Source organism: Photinus pyralis, unplaced genomic scaffold (assembly GCF_008802855.1).
Source record: "Photinus pyralis isolate 1611_PpyrPB1 unplaced genomic scaffold, Ppyr1.3 Ppyr1.4_LG5, whole genome shotgun sequence".
Taxonomy (NCBI): Eukaryota; Metazoa; Arthropoda; class Insecta; order Coleoptera; family Lampyridae; genus Photinus; species Photinus pyralis.
Window position 1 is genome coordinate 45,911,486 of NW_022170596.1, and position 24,647 is coordinate 45,936,132.

General features: G+C 34.8%; 3 protein-coding genes across 8 annotated transcripts; 1 reads left to right on the forward strand and 2 right to left on the reverse strand.

Moving 5' to 3' along the window:
- Positions 1-1,209: 1,209 nt before the first annotated feature.
- On the reverse strand, positions 1,210-19,025 carry LOC116171616 (nuclear migration protein nudC). The gene is made up of 6 exons (XM_031488561.1): positions 18,824-19,025; positions 18,692-18,769; positions 18,176-18,505; positions 1,679-1,873; positions 1,422-1,624; positions 1,210-1,345 (listed from the first exon to the last, which is right to left on the reverse strand). Exons 1-6 carry the CDS (start codon positions 18,905-18,907, stop codon positions 1,294-1,296), a joined length of 942 nt encoding a protein of 313 aa, XP_031344421.1. The 5' UTR covers positions 18,908-19,025; the 3' UTR covers positions 1,210-1,293.
- On the forward strand, positions 2,535-18,180 carry LOC116171618. Of its 3 annotated transcripts, none has more exons than XM_031488566.1 (4): positions 2,535-2,668; positions 17,465-17,557; positions 17,611-17,944; positions 17,999-18,180. In XM_031488566.1, exons 1-4 carry the CDS (start codon positions 2,609-2,611, stop codon positions 18,022-18,024), a joined length of 513 nt encoding a protein of 170 aa, XP_031344426.1. In that variant the 5' UTR covers positions 2,535-2,608; the 3' UTR covers positions 18,025-18,180. The 3 variants fall into 3 exon arrangements, with proteins under 3 accessions (XP_031344426.1, XP_031344428.1, XP_031344427.1); XM_031488568.1 differs by having other exon boundaries at positions 2,577-2,629; XM_031488567.1 differs by lacking the exon at positions 2,535-2,668 and adding an exon at positions 11,719-12,013.
- Positions 19,026-19,172: 147 nt separating the features above from the next.
- LOC116171615 (ammonium transporter 2-like) lies at positions 19,173-24,253 on the reverse strand. 4 transcript variants are annotated; one of them, XM_031488558.1, is made up of 4 exons: positions 22,721-24,253; positions 22,455-22,676; positions 20,965-21,270; positions 19,173-20,913 (listed from the first exon to the last, which is right to left on the reverse strand). In XM_031488558.1, the coding sequence occupies exons 1-4, from the start codon at positions 22,788-22,790 to the stop codon at positions 20,261-20,263; spliced, it is 1,251 nt and encodes a 416-aa protein (XP_031344418.1). In that variant the 5' UTR covers positions 22,791-24,253; the 3' UTR covers positions 19,173-20,260. The 4 variants fall into 4 exon arrangements, with proteins under 4 accessions (XP_031344418.1, XP_031344419.1, XP_031344417.1 ...); XM_031488559.1 differs by having other exon boundaries at positions 19,173-20,436; positions 20,638-21,270; XM_031488557.1 differs by having other exon boundaries at positions 19,173-21,270.
- Between the last annotated feature and the right edge of the window lie 394 nt (positions 24,254-24,647).

Here is a 24,647-nt window from a genome sequence, read left to right on the forward strand (position 1 = left end):
TGGATAGGTAATAATTACACTGATCACACTTAAAATTAACGTTAAAAGTAACGTGATAAAATGCGAACTACACTTTCTCTTTAAAATGTAATAATTGCAAATGAAATTTTTGCAAGTGCATTATTACTATTACAACCGTAAAAAGTACAATATTGATTACTTTTGGCCATTGTAAATAAACAAAATGGTGGTCTTATTACACCAATAGCAATTACAATGTGCTGCAGTGGCGGCTTTTCCGATGAGGTAAGTGAGGTAGTGCCTCACCTGTAAATTTCTAATTTGGTACGTTACGATTATTAAATTGTAACGCCGCCACCATAAATGTATATCGAACAATAAATTAAAGTAGGATTTGTCCACAAATTTACTCTGTAATTTGGTGCGCGTCGTAAAATGAAAGCGCGAGGCAAAAGTGTGTCTGCCTCTACAGTTGAATGAAATAAAACATTAGAACAATGTAAAATTTAAAAATTTAAATTGAAAAGTGTAAAAGCGGCTTATTCTGATACCGGCGAGAACGACGTATGCCGATTGAGTTTTCATTATTTACCTAATGTTTAATAAAATGTAAATATTACCAATAACATTCATATAATTTTCGGTGGTTGAAACGTCCCCTTTCTGATTTCAAATCATTAAGTGACGTAAGCAATTTGTGGAAAATCAAACAGCGCTCTTACTAAGACCTGCCATGAAAAATATGATTGGCTCACGGGAATTAGATCAGATACCGACGGAGCTAGCGGAAGTTCGGATTGGGCGCACGAAACCTGCAAAACAATAAACACCGGCGTAACGTTGCTTAATGTATCAATAATAAATTCATTAATATCTAACATCTACAATAATGGTGTGGATTGTTGATACGCCACTGGAGGAATTCAAATATACCTTCGCGTGCCCACACCAACAAAACGTCCAACTTTTAGGGACAAATTTTCCAAATGTTTTGGATCGTTTTCCTCAAAATTTCAAAACAATTTAGAAACTACGGTTTGGATATCTTGCAGGAGGTCTAAATAAATGAGTTACATAGAAAACATTTTTGGCAGACCGGCCAGAGTTAACCCTACATTCCCAAGAGACGACCATTGTCTACCTACCTACCTACCAGTTTCTTGACGGACCATCACATTGATTCTTATCATGGTATTGTGAGTTTTCAGTTAGTTTGTAACATGTTTGGATCAAAATACATGTGGTACATTGGTTTAAATTGTTTATTTGAAAGAGCAACTTAAATGTAGGCGGGTATAATTGGTGCATATTAAACACATTCATCTATTAATACTAATTAAACTTGCATTTAGAAAAATCCATTTCAGGATGTTGCTCCATAAATCTGAAGAGTAAATTGTTTTTATTATATTAAAATTGAGGGGATGAGTTACGTTGGTTAAAGGTAATCTGTTACTTACTTTTTAATGACGTCTTGCTTTTTTTGATCATCACTGGTTGGTAACCCCAATTCCTTTTGCCTTTGATCGTACATCATCTTTTCCACCATACCTCTTGTTTCTAAATCCAAATCGCTTAACTTTGATGGTTCTGGATTAATTTTCCTAGTTGATATTTCGGGATCAGAAACGACAAATTTCGACCACCAGTTCATTTTATTAATCTACAATGTAAACTTAAATATCCAAATTAAGCCAAAGCCTTTCCGATGTAAGACCTTTTCCAAGTTTACTAAAATACTTTTGCCATCTTCAATAACCCAAGTAGATTCCTCTAGCTTGATTTCGTGGGGAAAATCATCATCAACAATAGCCGGATGTCCTTTGACACCACACGTAAAGTGTTTCTTTGTGATATTGACAATTACATCTTTTTGTCTCACTTTAAAATCTACGTTTAAAGGTATACGAATCTGTAACAGAAATTTTGGTTACAAACCTTGAAATTTGTTTAGTGACACAAATTTTATATATTTGCATACGGCGAAGCACAAAATGTCGCAATTTTCCATAATAATTACTAGAAACAATTTCGATAAGATACCTTGACCCAATCACAGGTATGTGATAAGAATTTAATGTTGTTTTTCTATTAACAAATATAATCATGTACAATGGGAGAACGGTGAGTAATGAATTTCATTAGTTATAATTTAATTACAATTTCGTGTCGCCAATTATGCAAAAAGATTGGATGTGACCTTGTCCGAACGCACTTCCATATATCTATTGAGAAAGAATCATCTTTAGTTATGATAGTTCTGAATCTGAAAGAGTCGGTATTAATATAACCTTTATCAGAATAATCAGACCGTATCTACGTAAATCGTTGCGTAAAAAGGATATAGGTACGACAAGAATAAACATGATATTGCAAAACTCCAGATCTCGTCAAGAAGACTACCTTGAAATGCTATGCTACTGATTGCAATGAGCGTTACCAACGCTTAAAGATTTTTTAAATTCTTGAAACACAAAAATCATTGTCAAGTTTGTATGGTCAACGCTTCGTAATGAAGACATCACATAAGTAATTGGAGGTCGATGTTCACAATGTGATTGGCCAATGATATTTATTACAAAATTTTTTCGATGCGTGTTTTGCTGAACATTGTTATGATAAGTGTCGTAGAGTGGTGAAGTTAACGATGGAAGGCACAACGCAAAAGGTAACCTATTTGTTACTGCGATCTACTAATTATAGGATTGTAAGTACATATAAAAATTACTACAATTTATCAGATTAATTAACTGGTATTGTTTAGGGTTCTTTTATAACAATACATATGTGCAATTTTCCTATTTGCACCTTGAACCGCTTAATAAGTTCTCACCTCAGTTGTTTAATTATTATACATCCCTTAGAAAATTGGATTTAAATTACTTAAAGAATACACCTAAGTAATTTACTAATGGCTACTATTGCTTTTTTTTGCAAGTAATACCGTCGCTTATAGTCAATTCAACTAGTGACTAGAGCAGTGGTTCCCAAACTTCTTTCCATGGCGCTCCCTTTTTGAAAATTAAAATTGCTCACTTCCTCGATTACAAAATAAAAACTGGTTTTGCTACAAAAGACGTATTTATTTTTAAAAAATTACATGTTATTATACATGTTTTTTTTTCATTTTCACTATGGGGGCTCGTAAATCGTAAGAGATGTAAAGTCGTTAAAATGAGCAAAGGCTTTTGTGGTCGTTTCAAGTTTCAAGTCCATTCAAGAATAGGATCTCTTCCTTTATAGCACCATCATAAATCGCACATACACTATCAGCTGGCAGCAGTGTTTTTATCACACTGAATTGCATAAAAAGGCGAATTTACCGAATTGTAAAACAGCACTCACACCAAAACTACGCCACGTAATGGCCACCTCGGCTCGTAGATAGTGACAGATAGATTACTGAACACCACTGCGCAAGCCCCACGTCGCTATGACATTTGAGTATCCATTGCTAACCTAACGGAACTTGAAAAAAATAGCCCTCGTATATTACAAAACTAATAAATAAACGTTGCAAATAATAAAACACGACTTGAAAATAACCAAGAATAGATGACATATAAGGTGATAATTTGAAATTTTGCCACAAAATGGCTGCCGCGTGCCAACCAATCAAAAATGAGACATCTATTGTCGCCACTGTCTCAATAAAGTCACTGTAATATACATTATAGATCATAAAACAGTGCAATGTAACGCCTGAATGAAGTATGTGACAAAACAAATCCAGTATGTAAAACAATGCATTGGACGACTGTAGGTGTAGTATTCAAAAGTTTTTTTTTGAATAATTTTGAAGCAAAACAATCTCCCTATCACTTCTTTCTATAATTAAATCAAAATTGAGAGTGATGTAACAATTTTTAAACATAACTAACTAAAACGTTACGTCAGCGTAATTAAACCAGAGGAAGATCCGGCAATCAAAATGAGGTAGACGGTACTATTATCGACACGACCGATCCGCCTATTATAAGGGCTAAATTGAGAGTAATAATCTTTGGGCGTTTTTGAGAATAATGGAAACCGGAATTTAATTATGTAACAGAAATTATTATTGAAGTAGCAACATTTAGGTGCCCAAGGTCTCAATTCAATGGGAACGCAATGTTAATAAATTTATTCGAATCGATATAAAATTAAAGTGTTTAGACTGTGCATCATAATATACCTACTACTTAATTACTAAAGTAGATTTACCATGTGACAACATTTAAAATGGAAATTACTCATTAATCTTTATTTACAATACTTTAAATTCATGAATATGGTAAGTAAGAGGCTGTCCTCATTTGCAAGTAGGTATTTTATAGCAAAATAAGGAAGAGGTCGTTTTTGGCCAAGTTTGCTACATCTTACTCTAAACCAGTCAAGAATGATTTATTGTGTACTTCCTTACCACACTCAATATAGGTCTTTGTAACACTATTTTCCAAAAACAAGATGCATACGAAAATTTACCATCGGAACGAAATCGCGTTTGTTGCCTGATACAATATAATGTCGCATGCAGATTTGCAATTTCAACGTTTACGATACCAATAATCAAAAATTTATGTAATGGGCTTTTCATATTGGTAAAGCTCGTCTCAATATTTTGCATTCATTCAAAGTGACTCCATAATTCTCATAATTACACCTGCCTGCATTGAACTCCGTCATCCAGGGCAACTTTCCAAACTACCTACGATATTAAAACAATCCCCTTCAACCTAAAGAGAAAATGATTAGATTTACTGTACATATTGGCAATGACCATTTTAGAATTTTTGTGAATATTCAAAGAAAACCTTGGCAACAAAAACCAATCGTGATTGCATAATTCAAGTATTCATCCCCTAATAATAAAGTATCATTAAATTCGTCTTCGTGAAATTTACTTTGAAGGAGATTTAAATTTTCGAAAAAATACTTTTAAGAAGTTCTGATATATCAAATGTACCGACGAGCTAAATCCAAAAGTTATTATATAATGAATCAACCAGAATCAGAACTAGTTTCTAAACATGTATACATTCTACCTAAAATATTCGCAGTTTTGGAGAACTTCCGCTTCGATCCGTGTTCGGCTCGCCCGTATAGAGCTACACAAAGAAATAGTTGAACCTTGTTGTGTATTGGTCCAAAACGGTCAATAAGAAATTACTAACCTGTTTGTTTCGTCTATCAAGAAAGTGATTGAAATTCTAGAGATTTGATCGTTTTGCAAACTCAACAAGTCAGAGCAAAAAGATCAATCATTCCAATCGCTGCTACAGATTCAAATCTATAATCCGTTATTTGCTCTGCTCGTTACCCAATATCAGTATGGCGGAAAGGGTGACGAAGAAATCTACCAACATCGGGTATTATTTATCTTTGAAAACGCGGTCTGGCAATGCTGTGAAATAGATTGCATATTTTGAAAGAATGTGATTGATTGCTCGAGAACCCATGCAAACGTTAAAAATACACACGTGAAATGAAACTACCGTTACCAAAACCGATACTTAGGTATTTAACTGTAATGTCCTCGGGCCTAATAAATAAATAATGCAATAGGGTTTTTAAAACAGTCCGTATAAAAGTGATCTCAACTAACCTTTTTATCCTACCGCACGAATTAAGAAATACAGTATACCTAATCCAGGGTATAATCACTGAATACGGATTTTCGAATATCGATGACTCATAACATTTGGAAGAAAACGAAGATATTTTCGAAACGATTTAGTTGCCCTTGTCATATATTTTTAACACGGCGCTAAAGTAGCACTTATTCAACTCATTTACATAAACCAAGTTTGTTAGTAAATTAAAAATATAGTTTATCTAATACCAATCTTCTCAGTATCTTGTATTCGCATCTTTCGGGAAGCCACTACCAAGTGTTCAACAAGGACATTGGTCGTAACAAATGCAGTCCAATAATCAACACGTTACACGTCCTCTTCGTTCTCCGGTTACAATATACAAGCCCTGCATTCAGTTTGCCAATCGAGAATACTTGCAACATTAGCAAACCAATTACAAAGAACACAAGCCTTAAGAGGATGCAGAACAGGATCTCAAGATTGCATGCCGTTCAGGGACGAAGGCGTTTTTACCCGAATTATTAATTTTTAAACTGGAATATATGCAACAAAGTATGGTATTTGCTTTTGTACAACGAAGTGTCACGGTCATATACGCAAACAGGATGAATTATTACAGCACAGCGTATGTAATTGACCTTGCTTTTTGTACCAAAAAGCCCTAAGGTTCATTTGAGGCGGCATTCTCCAGATTAATTATGTTTGAGAAAATGAGTGATGGTTCATCGCAGATGCGAGCCGTTTGGAACCACGCGATTATGCAAATTCCATAAGTAATTTGCATAAGATAAACTAATATTTACGAGTTTGTGGTCCCGATATTTTATTGTATTGTAATCCAGACACTTTTTTGCATTGAACGAAACTGTAACACGAAACAGTTAATTTATTAATCTCTAACGGTTGATTAACTGATTTCGAATTAATAGACAGACATGTTTGATTTAAGAGGGACGCATCCCCACGACAGTTGATCCTGGGAAAGACGCCGACGCGACGCCAGGAATATGTCAAAGTATAAAGTTGGTTTAATAAGGGCTGTCATACACTGTAGAATTGATTCCCTTTCTTTCTCCACAGTACCTCTAAAACATAGCTAAATGATATTGAAGTGTTGTTCAGGAGAAAAATGAGACATATTTGGGATTTGGTATGATTTGATGTGAGCGGTTTATTATTTTCTTGCAGATATCGTAATCTAGCCTTACTACTCTGTACTTAGCCCATACACAGCTTTCAAATCACAGAAGTTAATCATTTTGTTATATCTACTTACAATTTTTTTGATTTAGTATTTTAAAAACACATCTTACAGTAAGCAGAATGAATATATTATCTAATGTTTCCAGAAACACCAAAAATGGAAACCCGCGATGGATCGTAAACATGCAGATCAAGGTGCTCTATGTAAATTAATATTTGTGGTAATATTTTCGAGTATCGTTAATCGTGAAACATTTAAATTTGATCAAGGTTTCACTGCTACTGGAAGTAGGAAATGTCAAATATTATTCCATATTTATTACAACATATGGATCACGGTGTTTTATAGGGCCGCGACGTGATACAACTGTTTTTCAAATAGTACCTAACTCACTTTTTTTTATTAATGCCAAGTTTTTGAGTAGACCTTAATTTCCTTTTCTCATCTACATCTAGCACAACTTTTTTAATACTATACGTATCGAGAGAAAACTGTCATCGTCATCGGGCCATTCGTTTTCGAGACACGCTTTCACCCTGGGAGTGGTTACTACCCGTGTCGGGGATAGAAATTTCTTATTATAGGTAATCTGACCACAAAAATAGATAGAAAAATTAATTCCAAACAAAATAAAAATTATTTAATATTTTTGCTTTGGCTTCCGTATTTTTATTTTCGTTCGTGTGCTAGGTATTCAACTGAAGAAAAAGTTGATATTGTCAATTGATATAGTGGCGGTAACAGTTTAAGGACCGTAAGAGATTTATTTTCTGTTGCCAAAGCAACAATATTCAAATTAATAAATATGACAGTCAGACCTTTATTTGTTTTAAGAAATTAGTTTGGATGCATAAAACCCTTCAGAAGAGATTTTATTATTTACAAGTAGACGTAGAAAATACAACGTTAATCCCTATGTCTACTAAATATACATATTTCTGAAGTAAATTAAAGTACAGGGGACTTGAGGCGTAGGTTCACATTTGACGTAAAATTTTAAACAAATGGCTAAAGAGCCCAATACGAGAACCAACGATTTTTTTTACTTCGTTGCCGCGGGCTAACCGAATGTAAGATTTTTCTAGACAGACGTTTCAAATTAAAAAAAATTGAAGATTCCCTAAAAATCCTGCATCAATAGCCAGCGGTCGAATTCCAATTAGGTGTTAATAATACGAAGTGACTAATTAAAAGAAAGGTTGATTAAATCGTATCTATACGTGCTGCATGTACTACATATAAAAGAAAATCAATGTAAAGTCAACTAATACAGCGAACGCTAATGTAAATTCGCCAAATAGGAGCTTTTTACGCAAGGATTTCGCTAATGAAATATGATCACAATTAATTTACACTAAGCATGTACTAGATCGAACGCGTTACATTTATATACCTAAGCCTTGGTTCTATTATAGCTAAAACAACCTCCTTTTCCTCCGAGAAATTAATGATTAGTTTGTAAACACATCGTTAACATGCATCTCAACGAAGATTAAATTAGGAATTATTCTAATATATTTTTGATTACCTACTCTTCGCCTTAATCGATACGATAAGAGATTATGGAAATTGTCTTATAATCAAAATTTAATCGTCTCTATTTGGTAGATGTTGGTATGACCGTTTCGGGGGAAAGAACGATTACGTAATTTTCATTTGAAAATTAGCGCTATCCTACGCGGGTAAATAAGAATTACCTATTATACATGCAGGTATACGGTTTCGTATAGATCGGCCTTTAAACGTGTGTAATTAGAGGAGTGATTATATACGTACGTAAAAATCATGCACAAAACGAATAGAGAACGAACTAGCCTTCGGAAAAAAATCATCAATTACCTAACTATGTTCAATTTAGACTATTTACATTACTTCAAGGAACTTTATTGACACATCTGCACAGACCCTTTTGGCCCGGACCACTTACTGCCGAAAACGTAACTTCTATAAGAGGAGAGCTTATGATGAATGAAGAGTGGAGATACAGCCTCAATAAAAGTGTAAGAGGCGGCCTCCCACTGAACGAGGGTATACAGAAGTCTTCCAACGCGTTGGGACCTTCCAAAACGTTGGTCGGGTCGCTAGCCTGTTCCAATTAATTTTTTAACATATTGACCAAAAAGAAACTTTAGGAAATCATTATAGTCCAAATTATAAAATATTAATTAATATTGATAAAAAGTTGCCCTGAGACATTACGTTTGACCAATTGAGCCCGTCCTGCTTCGCAGGAAGTATATCTAATCTGTGAAAACAAAACTTATTCGCATATTCCGGACACCGGAAAAACATATTATTCGCTGTATTAGCTTTCTTGAGGTTTCTAGATAAATTACTGCTAGATGACGTAAATTGACCAAAAGTTGAAACGTTTAAAAAGGTCGTCTTTTTTCGATATCGATGACAAAAGTGATACCTACGAAATGTAGGTATACACTCTAACGAGCATCAAGCATGCATACAACGAAGTGGCCTTGCAGATGTACATGAAGGAGGTAATAAATGTAATATTTCACAGCATCAACGTGGATGGTTTAAGTATAATATCGTCAATTAAATCATCAAATAACGAAGTTAACTTCATCATTCCAACAATCCTAACACTCTTTTTAAATAGTTCACCACGTGATTAAGGTTAATTCGATCGTTTCAACGATTAATAATAATCTCAATGGTGAATTTTCAGAAGTTTCAAATTATATTATTGGCAATGAATTTATAAAAAGTCGGTTTCGTTTACGTACGTTACACCCTTGAAAAAAGATTCAATTTTTTCGTACTTTCTTCTCCGCCTCGATCTATTTTAGTTGAATGTCTTTGTCTTGAGCAAAACGATCTTCGAGTCGGCCTTGCCTAAGAATTATATTACGCATTTACATGTCTCGAAAATTACAAAAAAAAATGGCAACCATAAGAATTAGAGAGCCGGGTGGCACGTCTTCGAATTGGTTTTTACATTATTCCGATTTTATATAAATTTTCGAAAGTTCGATTTTCGAATGAAATACATAGTATGAAAGGCGTATTAAATCCATTTAGAATACGATTACCCATCATATTAAGAAACAACAGAGCTGATTATCACTGGATATCAGCTCCTTTAAATTTAAATTCAAACCCCCGTTCCAGCAAATGCATTTGCTTATAGTATTATAACTTTATCTATACTGATTGCAAATACATAGTAATAAAACATTACAAAAAAATATAGATTTTACATAGATAAGCCATAATTTAGAGAAATACAGATTCATTCTTGGCTTCGGCAATAAACCCCGTCGCCAGGGGCAGTAAAACAATGCTCGCGCTACGTCCTTATAGCATTCCCTGATCCCAAGGTAAATGGCTACCAAAATGGCAATTGTGCAGGTCTGCGAATTCGCTGTTTAACTGTTTCACATTATGAATTTAAATTGACCCCTGTACCTCTTCGAAGAAATTTGCAACAGTTTAGTGAAAAAAAATGCAACTGATTATTTGAGGTCATTAGAATAAACAAAAAATAACGGATGATCGCATCAAACTAAACACACGAACTAGATAAGATAGGCTGTCGGGTGCATGTTCGTCCTGCGTCCATGTCGGTATCCTCACTAGTTTTCCTCACCTAGCAGTGGAGACCTTACTTATGGTATATTATATAAGCTGTCCATGTGACGACAATCCATAAGGAGCGTTTAGAAAAGCGGCAGAGCACCTCAGTGTGACCCCACGGAGTAATTGCATTTGACCAATTTTCAATTGGCTTGTTACATGTGGTATATATGTTAACTGTGCAAAGTTTGAACCGAATCGGTCCAAGCGTTTGATAGTTATCGTGTTCACGGACAGACAGACAGACGGACAAACGGCCACCATCGACTCCCCTATAAAGCTTGCATCGCTTTGCTCTGCCGCTTAATAAAGAACCAATTACCGTAAGAAAGTAATTTTCTAACGAAAAATAAATCGACCGCTTTCCCGCCTAAAACATTCGAAAGAAATCCCCTTATTGATTTTTTCCGTCCGTTTCTCGTCATTAACTCGAGAATTACGAGTTCAAGCTTCAAGGATCAGCGCTATTGAATATGAGCCGGATTATAAGTCACGTTTCCGAATACGAGTGTCATAAATTCTTGTAGCCATTTTCTGTTTCATTTTTTCTACACTTTTAGCGCAACTCACGAAGTGGTAACGCTTATGTGCTCGCTGTCCGTCCGTCGGTCCGTGCTATAGCTCAGCCGATAAGACCTGGTATCGACTTCCGATTCTTTCTATTTGAAAGAGAGTGTATCTGTATAATCCGATTCACACATAATTGCTGCACGTCGATGTTAGATTCAATTTTCACATAAGCAGCGCGGCGCGACAAATTGTCCTTTTGATGACGGCTCGGTTCATTTCAGATTTAAAACATGGCTCTGGATAGTCTTTGCCAGCAACGATTAGTTCTTCTACTTTGCCGACTGTTACGAGTGGGACTATGGTGAGAATTACTGAATTACACAATTTGAAAACGCGCACACTTCTGGAAGCAACAATTGCTGTGACGCGACGCCGTCGCCACGCGTCTCTGTCTCTTGTGTGAGAATCGCCCTCAACTTGTCAACTACTATACTTAAGATCTATCGCAAATATCCCAATGCGAGATGCTAGTTTAAAATTTCAGAGGACTATCTAACAAATAAACATATGAATCATCGATAAGAATTACCTACATATTTTTTTAAAATCCGGTTGTGCGTATTTTCCCAATTGATTCAAGATCCTGAATTTCGTCAAGGAACAGAAACTATACATATTTGTTTTGCATTTTAATAATAAAAAATGTTAATTAGAAGAAAAAGCAGATGTGTCAATAATATACGGCAAAAAGGCTTAAAATAATGAAAATCCCAACTTTCCTATGACCTTTAAAAACGCATCAAAATGTAATTACGTTCGGCGACTAACAAATGACGTACTTCGTAAAAATGCGATCGTATAATAGTAATTCACATTGCGTGAGTAGAAAAGTGACTGAATCTCCATTAATATCCCCCAGAGACTTACCTGTAGTAAATCCCACCACAAATTCGACACCAAATGAATCGAGTGGTCGCTTGCCTATGTGATAGATATATGCAAACCATGTAGGTATTTAATACCACTTTAAAAGAAAATGCCAGACGGATGCTGGAACAGTATCTGTTGCAGAGTATAGAGAGTGGTGTGATACGACGGTGATATTTGGATACGAATAGTTTGTTTATGATTAACATAAATGGAAAACAAAAGTATTGTATCAAATACCGTAAGTATTTTTTTATTCTTATTTTTTTAAGTGAATTTAAAAAACGGGGACAATGTCACGGGAACAATTTTTACGTAACTTTCCCAGGATTTCCCTTGAGATTATCAAATTTATTATTAAAAGAAAACAATAAACGGCCTTGCTTTACGCGCGGATGTTTGGTGTTACTTTCAGTACTCGTATTAAGATCACCCACAGCTATTACAGTACATATTGGAAATTAAAGACACCGTAATTTTATTAATCCGAGTCGATCAGTACCTACTCCAAAAACGACAAGAAACAAGTGAAGGTCATTTTAATAGTTACGTAACATCATAAATAAAATACACGGAAAAAGACACCGTCGCACCCTGCGCATATTAAAAATTACTTTAATTACTGGACCGCTTGAATTTCACTATGACGTAAACTATAATGCTAATTACTTTACGCAATAGAAGAAAGTCATTTTTTCATAATCGCGATAAGATGCGCCGTGCTTCTCTTTAACATTCAACCAAAAAGAAAAGCGATTAATTGCAAACTTTCAAGGTTTTTCTAAGTTTACATTTACTGAGCTAGGTGTGTAATTTCAAACCAAATCTAATAAGTGATTTTGCAATGAAAGCGTGGAGCATACAAAAGAAATATGTAGCAGCAAAGACTATTCTCATAGTCTTTGGTAGCGGTGTCTTAAAAGCAAAAATTCGATTTAATAAGTGGCAAATTATGGTTATTGAAATTAAGACATTCGCCCAAATCAGAAATATGTTTACCAAAGATGTGTACAAACCACCACAGACGATTTTTGGAAACCTCAAAATCGATACTGTAGTGATAAATGACTAAAGACTGACTCAAAGAAGTGTTGATGAAGTCAGACATACGCACGAGGTCCACTGCCAATCGCCAATTTAGCACATGACACGCATTGAAGTGACCTAATAAGGTCGTTCAGTTCCACTAATATATAGGAAGTCGGTAAATTAATTTAAAAAAAAACAATTCCAATTAGGACAATTAAAATTTTTAAAAAAACGGAAACTGAATTGACTACTCAGAAAATACAGGAAAAATCGAAGAAAAGAATTTTAAAATTGTTGAGTGTCCGGATTTAACGATCTACATAAAAACTCCCGACGGAGGAGTATTTGAAAATTTAAAAAAATGTAGTTTTGAAACATTTAACAAAATTCAAATTAGAAAAATTCGGTAAACTCAATTGATTTAAACTTCAGTCATTTTTTTTGGTAAATATTCAGTTTCAAATCTGATATAACTATGATTAAATGCCATTACGTTATAAGGAATTCGAAGGAATTATGGAGTATGTAATTTGGGCAAACCTATGAATATCAAATACAACACAGGATAGCTATAGGCCCATCGCGGAGATTGGAATTAAGATTTGGTGCGAACAATTAATGGGCTCTGGTCACTTCTAGAGCATCGTTTTATCGAAATTTCTCCTGCAAGAGGAAGAACATTGAAAAAACTCCAGGAACAAGGAAAAGACGCCCAACGAGAAATTTCCTATGCGGTGTGAAATTACATTTAATGACCCCCTAATTTAGCTAATCATACTCCGGTATTATAAACAATCACGAGCGCGTTCTTTGAAATCGTCAGTTGTTAAGGTCGCTGAATGTAAAATTGAAGGGCAATATCTATATACGTCTAACTTTAAGGTGGTCGTAATTAACAACTAATTTTTATTGCGCAAAGGTTGGTCAAGTTATGATTTACGCAAATTTATTACACCCAGTAGTAATTTAGACGCGTAATACAGACGAAAATTATTAATGCGATTGATATGGAGGCTTACCTACGCGACACGATTTTGATAATAAAATTTGATGGGGGGTGTGGTCATGTCATAAATCTTTATGGTACGTCTGTTAGATTTATATACGTGTACGGTCACTGACAGAATTAATGAGCCTCGCATTGTATTTACGGAAGTGATGTACTACAATATTGTTAATTCTATCAGAGAACGTACTTATAAAAAAGATCAATAATCATTCAATCTTCCCCTTCAATGTAAACGTCAGTGACATTCTATGAAGAAGCACACATACTCAACTTGAGAAATTTACAAGCAACGACATAGGCTGAACTACAATACTTAATAGCAAATTAGCAACGGTTACTAACAACAAAATATAATAGTAAATAGCATATTGATTTGATTTGTCCGATGTTTCGCGGGAAAAACATTCATAATCACAGATTTCCAACAGACTCAGTTTTTTTCACTAATCTATTATACATGCATAAGCACTGATGCAATCACTAAGATATGCACGCATTAATAATCATGTTACACTTCCACTCATTATAACGCCAAAATTTTAATTTAATGTAAATGGTCCTTACTCGCGACCTCACTTTTTTTTCTTTTAACAGATTCCTAATAGTGAGGTCACTTAATGTAAAATTTTTAGATTATATTTACCAGCCAGATACAAGCACCAATTTGTGCATGTAACTTTCCGAGATCCTAACAAACAATTTGCGAAAGGTTGCCACTTCGAGTGGCTTATACAGAATACATTAAATATACCAGTTTTAAGAATAACTGGTCTTAAACCACGCAATCGCAGTTAAAATGCAGAAAATCCGCGTTAACACTGTATCTGTCATTGTTACCCTTGTACAACTTCCAGTTTACATCAGGCACCTCTAAAAAGCATTATGCGGGTCCCTCTGTAATTGGGCGCAAGCCTGTTGAGGACCCAGAACAAGAGCGGGATAATAAATAAAATAAATAAAAATAAAATAAAAAGCAACCGGAAGTGGAAGGTACACATGTATAGTATCATTTTAAAGGTCTGTTCATTGCCCAAATTGTAGTGAGGAAAAAATTGTTTGGTAATTCAAGTTTCTGAAAAAAATGGCAAAAAGTCAATTTTCAGGGGTTCAAACCCTTATAAAATGGGTTCCCACTGAACCCTCAAAGTGATAACCATTCGGAAATAGTTTGTTAGGGTCTCGGGAAGCTTCGTGAAAAATTTTCGAAAAACGTTTACAAAAACCGAATAAGCATACACAAAAACCCAAGAAAAGTCTTCTACAAGCGACCTTTACATGAAAAGATACAAACTAGCTGGAATTGAATAGGCCACGTTGGGATAACATAGTGCATTCTCTAAGGAAGCGAATGAATGACTGATTGTGCGCCATAACGCAAAAATCATTTAAGAAGTTCAAAGATACACTGATCAAAATTATGCTCTCAAAATATTGATTAAATAAGTGTTGCCACCGTATCCACACCATGTACAGTCGTGGTCAGAAGTAATGTTCTCCCTCAGATACCTCAACTGCAGAAAAGGTACTAATATGTCAGTTCCTCCCTGATTTAGTTCTATTCCAATTCAATCTTAGGGATTTTCCTCATTTTGAAAAGAGCTTAAAACTCACAGGAGATCTGGTGTATTATTTATGTACTACACTTGAGACAATCGAGGGACATTACTTCTGACCAAAACCGTACATATAACCACTACAGTCAGGAATCTGGGTACCAAAAAGATGCTTCTACAATTATAGTTCTACCTGCACTTGAAAATATACATTTTAAAAAATACGTATCTTGAGGAGGCGATGGTCGCAGGAATTACAAAATAGCCAGAAAAAATAGTTTGTAAAAAATTTCTTACTTCTCAAAAATTAGAAATTTTACGTTTACATTGCTTGTCCGGAGTTACTTATGAATAAGTTTATGCATCATTCGAAAGCTCATTATATTTGCAGTCTCAGAGAACAAAAAAACAGATAATGTTGTTTTTAACAACCGCTCTGTAAATTGTTTAAGCTATATATTATCTAACTCTCCACAAGATACCTATTTTTAAAAATGTATAGGTACCATTGAGTTCATATACCACGTTCGAATTTAGACCTCCCGATTCCTGACTACTACTTTTCCCCTCAAAAAATGTACGAGTAATACATTAGTGGTACCTATGCGATTACCTTTAACCATTTTAAAACTTCAAATTTGCATCCAAAAAATAGAACTCAAACTTGTACAAGATCATCAAAATCGAGCATTTGAAACTAGATACAGAATAGTGTTGGCGATTCCGAAACGAAAGCAGGATATTACCTGCTTGAGGTTCGGAATAACCTTCGCGGGCATGTCAGGAAGAACGTTTTTCCTACAATCGTTTAAGAATTAATCCAGAGACTTGTTATAACTAGACCGCGCGTAACGTAGATTTTACTATAAACGCCTGTTGTCAAGATAGGATAGGCAACCAACTGTTCATCGCGGGGCAGACGTACGTTCTGCAGCTTGCTTTAGCCATGTTTATTCTAAATTTTAGTAGCAAAAAAAGATAACATATAGCTGTTAACTGTTTTAATGGAATTTATTAGTATTTTATTTGAACTAAATTGGTATATAACTGCCTTACTCTAGTCCTAATTTGATTTATATGTGTATTTTGGTCGTGAACACGTATGGGAAAATATACTCTTAAAACTAAACTTGTAAGTAGTAAGATATGATTATTTAGCGGATTTTGATTCAATATATTCCTACCCAAAAACCCAAATGGGCTGTAACTGTTATTTGTTTTTCTTAGACTGCTGATAACCATTTTGTTTACAACGCGGTGTGGTGTGGTTTGAATGAAAAACCTGAACACATTTTCAGCAATTTGACAAATTTTTAATGCATCGCTTGATACGTGCAACAATCCTTCACGATTTTTTCTAGTTAAAAGCTTTGACTGACTCCCCGATCCGAATATCGCATCTGCGCTTGCACATATGGAACATAGACTTAGCTATTTTTCTTGTAAGAAAACACCTAATAGGCAAATAGGTACTGCTGTTGTCTTGCTGGTAAAGGATGTCGAATAATAGTTCTACGTTATTTTAACTGAATGGGAAAGTCGAAAACGTTCGGTATTGCATTATTGTTTAACACCTTCGTCGGTACCTTTCTAAAATCGGCTTCATTCCCCGCAAATGCACTATGGTGGGAGTACATTTTTCTCTTCGAATGGCTCTGATCCATTGGCCCTTTAAACTTTTATTCGTTGAAAATCAGCATATTATTTAAAAATTTATCGGCAGAGTACATGTTGATAGGAACGAGTTAACCTAAGTTTATTGGTTTATTCTCAACAGAAATTTATCTGTTCACTAATTCGAGCTAATCACAAGAATTATTAATGGACGGAACATCTAAAATAACAGCTTATTTCATTATATTGCACATCATCTTAGCGATTTTTGCCCCGCAGTGCATTGTGTGTTGCATACTGTGTCGACAACACCTTAGATACGTTAAGCGCAGTCTAGTTATAACAAGTCTCTGAATTAATCAAATCGCGTGCGCAAAGTGATCAATTGGGAATGTTAATAGATTGGAGGAAAAGCGTATTTTATTTAATTCCCATTTTCTTACCCACATCCACAGAATATACTACACTGTCATTGTTGCATTTGCAGATCTCTGCAGATCTCCACCAGAGTTGGCATATACCAAGACCCACACTAGCTCGAAGCTCTCAAGGCTCAACTTCAAGCAACAATAGTACTCAGGTATGTAGCTATTATAAGATAATGAACTTTGGATTGAATTCATTACATTGCAGAGTATAAAATCTGGATCGTTATTACTCACTGCGGCCAATTTAGCAAAAGTACACAAGCATGAAACAAAGCACGGCACAAATCGGGACAGTAATCTTCAGTACTACTTACAGCAAGTCAATAAGGATACCCTTTCGATACCAATGCCAACAAAGAAACAAGATACAGATACAGATTCGAACGCAAGTTCCATGCATTTCACAGTAGTGAATGTTAACACAAAACCACAAATGAAATCAAGAAGCTTTTGTCGCAAACATCAGCTTTCAATTTTAATCATAACCATGTCCATTCTATTCACAGTAGGAGTACTCGTTGCAATTTTGTGTCTTGAAGGTATGTCCTTATAGAAAAATATTACACAGGAATTGCTAACGATAAAACTTTCAGTGCGTGCAAGAGGACGAACTCACTAGCGGCGAACAATTCAATTATATTAGTTATTTATGAATTATAATAGGTATTTAAAGAAATTTTTTAAGCTTTGCCTTAATGTTACTGTGATATTTTAAACAAACTAGTAACAATATTGTTATATTTAATTTTAAAAAAATAAGAAAAACCTACCTCGATGTCTTGCAAAGTTTGAGTCCACCTATACTTCGGCAAATCACAACCGTTACCAGTATTTGGACGTAATTTCCCCTTCTCTGACTCATCTTCGTCTTCCTCGATCATTTCTGAAACATTTGGTTTGGTATCGCACGATTTTTCCGAATTTAACTGCTGTTGTAATTTTTCGGCCTCCTCATCTGTTAATTCCTTAATTTCTGCCTTTTTTATCTCTTTATTTTCTTCAACCTTACTAGCCGATTCATGTTGGCGCTTTTCTCGATGCGTGGATACGTGCTTCTCTCGACAGATCTTCTCGTGCTTTCGAAATGTCGACATGACCAACTACAATCAAATTCGATAAAGAATGCGTATGGTACTAGTGGGCGCGGTCAGCGGGAGTCAGCGGACAACAGTGACAAATCATAAATAAGCATAAGAATTTCCCGCTAAGTAAATTGCGTACAACTACTGACAAAACCTTGCTGCGTGAGTAGCTGCTGCCCGTTGACCACGCTCATTGACACCTACTTTTTCCCATGCTCCTTCTTCACCACCAGTAAAAAAATCTGTCTTACGGCCTAAAAAGCTTACGAAGGTGTCCAATAACTGAAAGAAAAATCAATAATTGAGGTTAAGTGTTTCTACAGGATCTGAACTCACTTGAATAGCCCCTCTCTCATGATGTTGGGCTATTGATAAGAATAGGGTGTCAAATTGATCACTTTGCAATGAATCTCCACTCATTTCGCTTATAAATTCTTATTTCAAAATTGAAAGACGCCAATGAAATAAACAAAACACCAATTCTAAATTCACACCAGCCAACATGTGGAGATGACGTTTACACGGTTGCCAAGTAAAACGGGGTTGCCAAAACAAAACTGTGAACCGTAAATTAATAATAATAATACGGCTTGCACATTTCCTTCCCCTTGGCGCCCTCTTAGAAATGTTCTTGTGGGTATGAAATTCCCACGCCAGAAAAAAGAATAGTGCCTATTCCTTATTCAGTTCATATATCATGGCAAAATACTAAATGCTGTGCGATCAAAAATGAGTTGCTGTCGAGTCACCTTTGGAACTTTTGTTTACATGGGGAAATTGTATTTGGAACCTCACAAGGCGACTCGACAGCAACTCATTTTTGATCGCTCGTTAGTCATACTATAGGGTGCTGCGACTTGAAAGAGATCAAAATGGTATCAAATCTGTATGTACAGACAACTACAACTGACAAAAGTGACTAAATGTGATCGTTAGTATTGGCATTGAATTTATACAATAAACAAATTGGTCCCAGTTTACGTGAATTCGTATAAGTACCTACTAACTCTGCCAGCGCGACGGCAAAGTGTTGGCTATTATAAATTCAATGGTATGGGCTAACTCTTAAACTAGGTATAAGCAGTGAACAGCAATCACTGTCGCAATAATTGTTGCCATGAATTATACGCTACGTGCAAGCTAAGCCTCACTTAAATTTGTCGGTGCATACGACCATTAGTTATCAGAAATATGCTTTTACAAAAGTTTTTTTGTAATGATTGTTGCATAATCTCCATTTCCAAAATAAGTATACGGGGTCAAGTAAAGCGTGTTTTACACGTTTTTTAGACAGGGGAACTATTTTTTTCCTAATCGATAAAATCCATTATTATTAAAGCGTGTAATAGTGTAAACATTTGGGCCATCTAGCATTGCGGGTTCCAGAACAGCCCTACCTGCTGGTCATAGTCATTACCACTGATGGGTTCCCAGGTCCAGAAAACTCGCAAGATGAGATCATGAGACCGCTTTGCATCCAGTTGATTCCAACCAAATTGCAGATTGCACAGGGTTTCCATGTCTACAAACTAAACTAGTGCATCTGACTGTGTACCACCCCGACAAGCTCAGACTAGACAATATTGAGAGCCTGACTATGTCTGTGGTTCTTGCAGAAAAGAAAATCCATATAATAGAGATATGTTAAGGCAACAATAGCTTTATTTCAATAAACCATTGTAAAAAGCAGAACAATGTCAGAATGAGTGTTTTATAGCTTCAAAACCAATCCTGTGACTTGTTCCCATCAGTGAAATGATGATTTTCAATATTTTAGGCGTCAATAGTAATCGACTGTTTGAAGTTTTTCCTAGATCCTGGTTCGATCTGTGGCGCATTTAAATTCAGATGGAAAAGCCTCTGAGAACACTTTTTGTGTGTAGTTTTATTGGCAACCACTAGTGATCGTTGATGATTTTTTTCATCTGTTGTACTTCTAAGTATTCCTGCTGTATGCAAAAGAAATAAAAAAAGAACAATTACTACAGCAAGTACAGCTATAGTTACAAAAATGCATATTATATGCCACAGGAAGAAAACCATCCCAGTCACATTCTGCATTATGATTAATGGGACCATTACTAAACCCAAGAATCCACATACAAGGTGAATTGCAACAACATTAGAATAATCTTCGATCGATGATTTACTTTCCAGTACAATTTGTGCAAAATAAAAGGCTGTAGAACCACATGAAGCCAACAATACTGTAGTTAAGGGGGAATATAAATGAACTCCGCCTGCAACTGTTGTAATTGCTGCAACGGCGCCTTGTATACATTTAAGCACATTCCAATAAGTTACGTCTTGCTTGCAAACCAAAAACTGTAATCCGCTTACACTCAGCATACCACATCCAAACGCTACAAGGTTGTTCACTACTGTTGCTTTTGGCGATAGTAGTGGCGGTGCAAAAACGATAAACCCTATTATTACAAAAATGTAACCCATGGCAGAGTTGCTAGGTGATTCTAAACCAATCGACATTTCACTAATTTCTTCTAATAAAATAAGACGTCCACCAAGATATATTCCCCCGACGAGTGCGATAGTTCCCGCATATATATGAATTACAAGGCATCCAAAATAATCCATAAAAGACACTTTGATACCAAGAAATTCTTTTGCTTGCATCCATCCACTGTTGTGCCATACCCAATGCATCACCATGGGTTGTAAGATCGTTGAAAGTAGCACGTTCAAAAGAACAAAACCAAAAAAGTGCATGCGTCCCGCTAGACATGTTGTAATAATTCCATTTGCGATTAGACAAGAAGAAAATCCTGAAACAATAATTTCTTTAACTGCACGGACATATTTAAACAAACAGCTATTTACAACACACAGTAGGTTACTTATAAATATAATACATACCTACTCGATATCATAACAATACAACATCTGATTTTGATTAAAATGTATGAAATTCTACATGCAAATATGTATAAAATACTGACTAGTATCTCCTGTGCTAGGATGTTGAGAGCCTTTACGCAAAAAATTGACAATCTGAAAATTTAAATAGTCAATTTTTTTGACGGCCCAAAACTTTTTGATATTAAAAATAATTGATTTTTTAAACCGTTTTTTTAAAAGCATCTTAAAGCCGTTATGGTCCACTTCATTCAAAATTTGGTGCTTGTATCCAGCTGGTAAATATATCTTTTCAATAAGCGACCTCACTAGATAATTGAACATGAACAAGGAAGGAAAAGACCTAATATTTCAAAATCGTCATATACTAAATCAGAAAGTTAAAATAATCTTATGCAAATCTCTTGCATTATCTCAGTTTAACTATTGTACTTCGTGCATGGTCCCTGTTTGGGCGGCATTGATGTTAAAACGTATTTAACGCATGCAAAGCTCCCGTCTGGGATTAATCTATGGTATAACAGAAAGTTATTACATGCAGCCACACTGTATTATATGAACAAAATTCCACTACAATTATTTAGAAAAGTCAAGTTTTGGTCAGATATTCATGGAGTAAGTATACGTCACAAGGCTCTTGTTACGATACCACTTCATAGAATTACACTTTATACAAGATCATTTTCTTATATCGCCTATCTATAACTCTTTGCCCAACTATTTAACAATCTACTCTGCAAAACAATTTAAACTGAATCTTCTTACTCATTTGATTATAAAACAAAATCAAATTGTTTAATCATGTATAACAATAAAGTATTGACACTACATACTGTCGTTCCATACATGTTAAACAAAGTTAACAATAGGCATAGTGGAAGAACAGACCTTATTGATAATAACAGTCTGAACTCTGCCCTTTTGAGCATTTGATGTGACCATGATTATACCGCATAGTTGCATGTCTAGCCTTATCTTAAATAGGGTTAATTCTAAGTTATCTTCAAATGGAATGGAAGTACACACTGTTTTTTTCAAGTGATAGATCAAAAATGCAACAGTGACACTAATTAGTAACAAAGAGCATACCTACCAGTTACTATACTGTAAATATTTATGCTATCCAATGAAAACCAAGGTTTGAAGCCAATTACACCAAGTTTATCATCCCCAAATGCAAAAACAACTCCAACGGTGCCAAAAAATGCAACAGATATCGCAATATCTAGAATATTATATAAAATTATTTTGTATATATTTTGAGATGGAATGGTTCCAAGCTGAACAGCAACTAAGCCAGCTCTTAGAAGAAGTGCTGAAAATAAAAATTAGCATGAAAATACAATTTAGTAAACATGCCTAAGCATATCTGTGTATATGCAATGGAAATAATTTCTTGACATTCTAAAGCAACATTTGTAATATTCATGACAAATAGAAACAGCCATTTTGATTTCTAAATTTTATTTTTCATAAATATTTCAGAAAATTTTTAGGTAACAATATCAAATACTTATATGCAACGATTCGAATATATATACAAATGACTGATTTTACACAATAGATACATTCACATTGTGCACTTTCGTAGTACTCAACAGAGACAGGATTTTGTTTTGCATGTAAAGCAGTTGTTGAAACGTGCACAAAATGAATTTCAACAAATATGTAAACGTTTTACGTAATAAAACTAAAAAGATGAAATCATTCAACTACAAACCCATCAGCATTTTAACATTATTAGGTTCAATCGCTTCTTGTTACTAGTAAATCATTTAGGATATCACAATTGTTTAATCACATTATACTACAATAATTAACTAAGGCTGAATTATTAAGTTACATTTGCATTTTAATACGGGGGTTCAATTCAGTAAGTAATAGGCGATCAAAAATGAGTTGCTGTCGAGTCGCCTTAGGAAGTTCAAGTTAAATACGATTTTTCATGTAAACAAAAATTCCAAAGGTGGCTCGACAGCAACTCATTTTTGATACCTCATTTGTACAAAAAAACGTAAAAGGGCACCAAAAAATCAAGAGAATGTTTGAATATTAGATAAATTTCGTCATAAATGTGAACCCGGCAATCTTACATGGTATAATTTCCAGATTCTTAAACCAAATTAACTGCTTAGTACACTTGCATTGTATGATACTCATACAGCAAAATTTCCCATCCGATGGGCGTGAGAAAACACATCAATTTAACTATTCAGCCCTAGTAAGAACAAACGTTTAGCGTTTGTCGCATCAATACTACTTTAATAAAAATGCTAATGAAGTTTTTAAATGGCGTTTCCAAATTCCATCTACCTTATTAAACGGAACACACAAAAATAAAATACAGAAATTGAAATCAGATCTTTACAAAGTATAAAAAAACATAAAAATCACTTTCAAGAGATGCAAATTGCTATACAGGATGGTGACTTGCGTAACGCATCATAGGGAATTCAATGTAACATTCATAACATGCGATTATTGGCTCCCCAAATTATTTTAGAGCACAAATGTATTGAAGTTTTTTGTAGAAAAATTTCTTTTACCCCAATCAACCATATTTATTAGTGTTTTCTTTAGCATTTTTTTCAATAATCTGCGATGCCATGGAATTTTCTAAAACAAAAATTAACCCTTCTGTTATTTTTGCTATCACATTTATTGCTTGTAATAGAAAATTCGTTTATAAAATTTGTTAAAGAAAATAAAAATGTATTTATTATCCGAGAAAATTGAAATGGTGAAATGGTTTACGCGGGAGCTGCTGCTGAAGTTGCACGAGGCAACCAAGAATGTACTATATGGTGTCTAAGGTTTTATTTTTCCAATTTTCCGCCTTTATTATGCAAAAAATTGAAAACTAATACGGTTGATTGACGTAAAAAATTTGTTTCCACAAAATACCTTAATACATTTTTGCTCTAAAATAATTTGGGGAACCAATAATCGCATGTTATGAATTTTACATTGAAATCCCTACTATGCGTTATGCAAGTCACCACCCTGTATAGTACAATAGAATTAGGGTAACATATAGACCTTCATCCTTGACAAAGTATGTTTGTAGCACGATATAAGTATGTTAGGAGAAAGGGAAGTAAGGGTAAGATGTAGGTAACATTAGTTAACACTAACATTTTTTGACATGATAATTCAAGTATGCCTCGAACTATGCTATGTATCTAGTTACAGTAATTGGAAACGCCAGTAATCTTGTACTTTGATCATGAGATTGAATTGAAAAAGGTGATGGTTTATATGAAAAGCAGCGCGCATCTTTCAATGT